The sequence below is a fragment of the Fonticula alba genome, assembly GCF_000388065.1.
Source record: "Fonticula alba strain ATCC 38817 unplaced genomic scaffold supercont2.5, whole genome shotgun sequence".
In the NCBI taxonomy this organism is placed as follows: Eukaryota; order Rotosphaerida; family Fonticulaceae; genus Fonticula; species Fonticula alba.
In genome coordinates, this window is record NW_009242975.1 from 1,622,947 (window position 1) to 1,629,815 (window position 6,869).

Sequence of the window (6,869 nt, forward strand, 5' to 3'; positions counted from 1 at the left end):
GTCCCGCCCCGTCCCGCCCCGTCCCGCCCTACCTCCGAATGCCGGTCGCGTTGCTGGCGAGCATCGGTGCGACTCTGGTTGGTCTGCTTGTCCAGAACCGAGCACCATGTGTACTCTTCTGCGATATGGGCTCCCGCTTGGCCCGCCTTGCAGACCGCCGGCTACCCGCCATCGGGCCAGCTGGCAAACTGGACACAACAACGGCAAACACCGGAGACAGGCCCTGCTGGTGTTATCAGCACGTCGCGCGACGCGGCGGGCCCGGACCGGGCGGGGGAATACGAGCCCCGCCTTCATTCCGGCGGGCGGGAGCGCGCCACGGGGGTCGTCAACACACACACACACCCACACAACCACACACACACACACACACACACACACAGACACACAGACACACGCGCGCGCACACATCCGCATGCACAAGCCGGCGCGCACGGCATGCGTCCCACCAATTGTGGCTGGGGAACGGCCTCCCTCCGCCCGGAGGATCTCCGACCCCCTTGTTCTCCCTGCGGCTGTTCCGGGGCGCATCGGGTGGGCGGGCGGAAGGGGGGGGAGGCCGACCGGGTTTTGGAGCACCCCACACTTCTCCCTTCTCAGTCTCAACGTCCTTGAGCCCACCGCGCCCCGCGCCGCCGCCGCCGCCGCCGTAGCCCCTCTTTTCGGATACCGGCCACAACAATCCGTCGCCTCCGGGCGCGGAGAACATCATAGTGCCTCCTCCCTCCTCCCTCTTCCACATACACACGCAATCACGCACGCGCGCAAGCACGCACGCACGCACGCACACGCACCCACCCACCCACCCATCCCTGCCTCTCTCCCGTCCCGTTTCTCCTCCCACTCGTACACCCTCTGTGCACAGCATACGGCCGATTGCTCTGCTCAACTCCCTGGAGGCACTGTCCGCTGAGGTCCGGTCATACTCGCGCGGGCTGGCCCTCTTCCCTCTGCCCTCCGCCTCCCCCTCCCTCTCCTCCTCCTCCCCCCTCTGATGCTACACACTCACACTAGCCGCCATTCTCGCTGCTTGCCTGCCCGGGGGCCCATCGGCCGGCCACATTCTCCCGCCCTAGACCTGATATGGAGTGACCGAGAGTCGATCGCTGGCCCCTCTCGACCCCCCCTGCCCGCATCATATTTACATACATACATAGCCAAGTATATACATCTCCGCACGGCGCCCTTCCTCGCCGAGTCCCGCGTACGGCGGCTTCGATTTGCTCCGCGCTCCGCCTGGAGAATGTGACCCCCACTCACTCCATCCCCCTGTCCCTCCCATCACACACACACACACACACACACACACACCTCCTAGCCCCCGCGAGCCCTGACACAGGCTCCCTCTTGCTCTCGCTTTTGCCGCACGCGCGATCCCGCCCCTCGACATCCACCACATCCACAACGCGCGCGCGCGCGTGCGCATCCACATACATACGCATATTCCCGCCACCTGCTGGCCACAAGTCCCAGCCTGTCCCGGCCTGTGCATTGGAACCCGGCACACCCCTTCTGCCTCCTCCTCCTCCTCCTCCTCCCTTCCCCGACCCGCATCCCAGGTAGCTGGCTGGCACTTCCGATTCTCGTGGCACAGGCGCCTGCTCGACCGACTCTCCTGGCCATTGCCACCACTGCCCCGACCGCCGCTGCCCCCACCAGCGCCCCTGCCTCGGTCAGTTCCTCCCCCCTCCCCCCACCCTCGCACCTTGCCTCGCCCACTTGACGGTGGCCACCCAACACCAGTACCCCGGCAGCATGTCCGAGCGGCCTGCCCGCCGACGTGTCGACAGCCCCAATCGCCGGCCCAAGCAATCATGGGAACGCGATGCCATTCCCGACCCGGACTCCGGTGAGCCGGGCTGCTCCAGCACCACCATCCTCCTGGCGTGGCTCATGACCCCGGGCAATTATGCCCGCTGGCGCGGGGTGGCCCTGGTCGATCCGAACCCCAACCCCACCCTGGAGCAGGTGATGCTCCCGCAAATCATCGACACCGCCAGCCACCCGCCGCCCCAGCCGCCGGAAACCAAGAAGGCCATGATCCGCGAAATCATCGAGGCCCTGCGCCGTGTGGGCATCACCAACCGCAGTGATGCCGATGTCCGGGCCAAGATCATCGACTTGATGCGGGCGTACAATCGGGCCGCGCCGGATTTCGAGTCGGCCTTCGCTCGGATTTCCTCCGGCAGCATCGAGCTGGACCCGGCCTTCGGGCCGAATACCGACCACTCGCGCGAGGCCTCCCTCAAGCATGCCCTGGCCTTGGCTCGCAAGACCTGCCGGTCCTTCGAGCTGGTGTTCCCGGTCTTTGCGCCGGTTGAGCGCCGGTCGAATGCCGTGGCCGCGGCCCGGCGGGCCGGCGCGTCGCCCACCGCCGCCGCCGCCGCCGCCACCGCCGTCGGCTCCGACCGGCCCACCGCCGCCGAGGACTACGTCCGCAAGGCGGCCATGACCCGGGCCCTGACCATCAGCGCCTACACCAAGAGCCCGGACCCCATCGAGGCCGGGTGCATCGACCAGCGTGCCCTGACCGTGGTTGCCCAGGTGGTCAATGACTATCGCCACCTCCGGCCAAGTGCCATGGGGCCGACGGTGGTGCCGAGCTTCAGTCCCGGCTACACCCCGCCCCCGGCCGAGTATGGCCATCAGGCGGACGATGGGGCCAATGCGGCGGCGGCCGCGGCTGCCGCTGCCGCTGCCGCTGTGGCCGCCGCCGCCGGTGGTGGCGGCCCCCATCCGCCTCCCAGCGAGGATCCCTACGCCGACCCGGGCTACGACCATGATGACCATGCGCCTGGGGTTGGGGCTTCGGGACCGCAGCCGCCGCCGCCCCCGCCGCCGCAGGGCCCGCCGCCCCCCTCCCAGCAAGGCCCCCCGCCGATGGCGCCGCCCCCGCCGCCGCCCTCATCGCTGGTCCACCCGGCCGGTGGGCCGCCCCCGCCGCCGATGCACACCTTCACCGGGCACTTCAGCCAGCCGGGTCTCCTGGGCGCCGACCTCCATGGGACCCCTTCGGGCTTGGGCATGCCCGGACGCGGGGGCGGGCCCAATCTCCTTGGGGCGGCCGGGGCGGCCGCCGCGGCTGCCGCCGCCGCCGCCGCGGTTGCCGTCTCCGGCGGACCGCCGCCCCATTTGCCCGGCGGATTGGCCGGCGACCCGCCCTTCGCCGCGGGGCTGTACCCGGGTCTGCTGCCGGGGGCCGGGGCCACGGGCTTCCCCCCGCCCCCGCCACCGGGCGTCGGCGTCGGCGGGGGGGCTCACCCGGGCCAGGCCTTCCTGCACCCGCAACAGGGCCCGCACCCCCAGCAGGGGCCGCCTCCGCACCCCTCACAGCAGGGCCCCCCCCAGCAGGGCCCGCCCCCGCCACACCCGCCGCCCCCGCACCCGGCCCATGGGCCGCCCCCGCATCCGGGACATGGGCCGCCTCCGCATCCGGCCCACCCGGCCCACCCGGCCCATCCGGCCCACCCGCCACCCCCGCACCCGCCCCCGCATCAGGCCTTCCAATCGGTGAACATGGCCCGGTCTTTGCCGGAGCTGATGCAGCTGCTGGTGGACACGCACGGCCTGCCGCCGGCCGAGGCCGCGCGCCTGGCTCTGGCCGAACGCGCCCTCGATCAGACTCGCACCACTTTGGCCCTGCTTGGGGCCCGGACTCAGGCAGCCCTGAGCCTCATGCAAGCCGGGCTTGGGGAACAGGCCATCGCGGCCATCCTCCAGGTGGATGCCCCGCCAACCGGCGACCCGCTTGGCTCGCTGCTTGGGCACCCGCCGCCGCCGCCGCTGCCGGGCGCCGGGAACCCCCCGCCCGGGTCACCCCCGCACCCGGGCTATGGACATCCGCCGCCCCCGCCGATGGCCGGTACGTCTGATGCCTGACACATGCGCGCCTGGGCCCCATGTGATGTTGGCCTGCCTGCGCTGCTCCCCAAGGCCCAGGGGGGAGGGGGGGGTCTTGCCCGCCGTGTATCCTCTGCCTGCCAGTTCCTTGCCCATGCTCACCCTGGAGATCCGCCCAATGCTCCCCCTCGCGCGCACCCCCGGATGTGTAGGTCCTCCGGGGACACACTTCTACCCGGGCGCTGGGGCTGGCGTCCCGCCGCCCCCGCCGCCGGGTGTTGTTGGCCCGCCGCCCCCGCCGCCGCCGGGGCCCCATTCCTCGATAGCGCCCCCGCCGCCGCCGGGGCCTGGCGGCCCGCCGCCCCACTCGGTGGTGGTTCCCTCGCCCCGGTCGCCGCCCATGAGCCACCCCCTGGTGGCTGGGTCCTCCTCGCCCGGTGGCCTCCCGCCGCCGCCCCGGTCACCACACATGCCCCCCTCGGCGCACCACTCGCCGGCCATGCACTCGGTGCCCGGCTCGTCGTCCTCGTCGTCCGGGGCCGCCGGCGCCGGGAGTCCGGCCCTCAGCCCGGCCGAGCACCGGCCTCACCCGGGGCACGGCGGCGAGCCGCATCCCAAGCGCGGTCGCTTTGCCCTCGGGGATATGACCTCCGCGTCTCCCTCCTCCCCGACGGTCAGCACCTCGGAAGACCGTTTGGACCAAACGGTCGGCGGTGGCCCCGGGGTCAATGGCGCCGTGCCGCCTGGCGTCGATGCCCTGGGCATGGCTTGACACCGGTGGACACGCCTGCCCCCTCCCACACCGGTCGCCCCTGCGCGCGAACGATCGGGCAAAGGAGGAGCAAAGGCAGGAAAAGGGAACGAAAAGCAAGTGGCACCGCTGCCTGGCCGGCCTGCTGCCCTCTGTCTACTCCCCTGCCGTCTTCCTTCTGCTCGCGCCTCCTCCGCCGTGCCTCTCTTTCTTCCCCTCCGGAGGTTGCCGACACTTGCGCACCGCTGGCCCGGTGCGCTGTCATGGTCGTTCATGTGCTCCGGCCCCCCTCCCCTGCGTCCCTCCTCTTTCCTCGCCGGCCATCACCACCCGCCGATGGCTGTCCTTGTCCTTGAATACATCTCCTTTCCCGCCACTGCGCGTGAGTGAGCGAGTGTGTGTGTGTGTGTGTGTCTTTACACCAACGCCCGTATTTTTGTATCCATATTTGCGTCCGAGGATGTCAGATCATAAACCCCCCCCCTTCCGTTCCACTCCTCACACGGTGCCGTCTCGATGGCGTCGAGATTCCCACTCAGACGTGTCCCCCCCCCCCCCCCCAGCAGCTCCCCTACGGTGCTCACCATTCCACGGGCATGGGGAGATGTCCAATCTGAAGGGATGCCCTTTGATCACCGGCCCCGCTGAGCTTCCCAAGAGCCAGGCCAATGCCCCGACAGTGCGCGTGCTTCGCCCTTCCAGGTGCGACCCCACCAGGGTGGGGGCGGGGCGGGGCAGGGGGGTGAGAGGAAGGGCGACAAAAACAGCGAGCAGAGCTGCTGTTGAGTTGGGGCTTTTTTTTTTGGTGACATTGACACGGAGGGGCCAGGAGCACCGCGCAAACACGGGGGAAATCCCCCGAGCGCGTCGGGCGCTACTGAACCGACCCCACACGAGCAGTGTGTTTTTATTTGTTTTCTTTTTTCTCGCTCCGGGAGCCATCCAAGGGAGGCCTCATCCGAGCGGGGTTTGGGAGGGGGGGGGGAGGGAGGGAGGAAGAGATGGCAGATCACAGCACCGAGCATGTAAGCGGAGGACAGGATCTGGAAAGGCCTGGCAGTCCTTCGGGACAGCAGGCACCCGGAGCGCCATGCAGCGCGGGTGCCAATCAGAAACCATCAGACATGGACGCTGCTTGGAAGGCAGCCAGGGTGGACAGGCGCCAGTTGGATCCGGAAGCCGCCCCACCGGAGGCCGGGCGGCTGCCCTCTCCAAGCTCCAGGACGTGCGAGTGGAAGGGCACCAACGTGCGATTGTGCACCACACTGATGATGGTGCCGCTTGGGCCGGCGTGGTGGGCACTACGCAGCTGCGGGTCGGCCGCGGCGCCATAACCCCCCTCCGGGAGGGTGGCGCCCTTGCCATCCAGCGGCCCAGGAGAATGGGGAGTGCCGCCGACAGACCCCCCATACACCCGGAAGAGCTCCTCGTACAGCTTGGCCGAGGAGTGGCGATCCAGCGAGCTTGTTGCCTCGTCCAAAAGCACCAGACGCGGCTTGTGGAAGAGAACTCGAGCAAAGGCCAGCTTCTGCCGCTCGCCCGGGGACAGACGCTGCGAGAAGGACGCCGTCAGGGTGGCCGGCGCAGTACGGCCCGCCGAGGTCGTGGCTGCACCTGGTGTCGGGGCTGCCTTGATTGTCAGCGACCAAGGCACCTTGGCTCCGGTATCGCAGGCCAACGTGCGCTCCGACCCGGAGCGCTGGAGCAGGTATGACAGACCCACACGCTCCAGCAGGTCGACCAGCTGGTGATCTGAGGAGGGTGGGAGCGCATCGGAGAGAAGGAGCCAAAAGGAGGTTAGATGGAAAATGGGGCAAAGGGCACAGGGGAAGAGGGGAGAAGGAGAAGAGGGAAAGGAAGAATACGGCCGCGGGTGTGTGAAAATGGATCGGAGAAAGGGAAGCAGCGAGGAGGGGAGCGATGACATGGGGGGGGGGGGGGGGGGGGGCCCCCCGCGGGGGGAGGGGAGAATACACGCACCATGGACTTGGCCACGAGACTGAAACGAAGAACCGCATCGGCATCGGCATACGCATCCTCGTCGGCACCCCGCGGGTGACTGAGGGACGCTGGCAGAACTGCCGTCAGGTTGTCGATGTACACATATCGAGAGGGAGCTATCGGGGAGGGGAGCCTCGCCACCAACCGGGGCGGGAGGGGGCTGTTAGAGCGCGGAGCAGCCGCCAGATGCACGGGCCATGTATGCTAAAAAGGAAAGAGAGAAGGGGAGGGCATAGATCGAGCTGGGGGGCAAGTCGGCGCGACGGCGCACCAGGAG

The 6,869-nt window shown here is 69.3% G+C and overlaps 2 protein-coding genes across 2 annotated transcripts in view; one reads left to right on the top strand and one right to left on the bottom strand.

Moving 5' to 3' along the window:
- Positions 1–1,755: 1,755 nt before the first annotated feature.
- On the top strand, positions 1,756–4,985 carry H696_03531 (hypothetical protein; the record flags this gene model as incomplete). Its single annotated transcript, XM_009497399.1, has 2 exons — positions 1,756–3,862; positions 4,053–4,985. The coding sequence occupies 2 exons, from the start codon at positions 1,756–1,758 to the stop codon at positions 4,610–4,612; spliced, it is 2,667 nt and encodes an 888-aa protein (XP_009495674.1). The 3' UTR covers positions 4,613–4,985.
- A 714-nt stretch (positions 4,986–5,699) lies between these two features.
- The window catches only part of H696_03532 (hypothetical protein), a gene marked incomplete at both ends in the record, with an annotated part of 4,387 nt that continues 3,217 nt past the window's right edge, over positions 5,700–6,869 (bottom strand). The window contains 2 exons of the mRNA XM_009497400.1: positions 5,700–6,335; positions 6,572–6,708. Coding sequence (XP_009495675.1) covers positions 5,700–6,335; positions 6,572–6,708 — 773 coding nt within the window. The remainder of the gene's footprint in view (positions 6,336–6,571; positions 6,709–6,869) is intronic.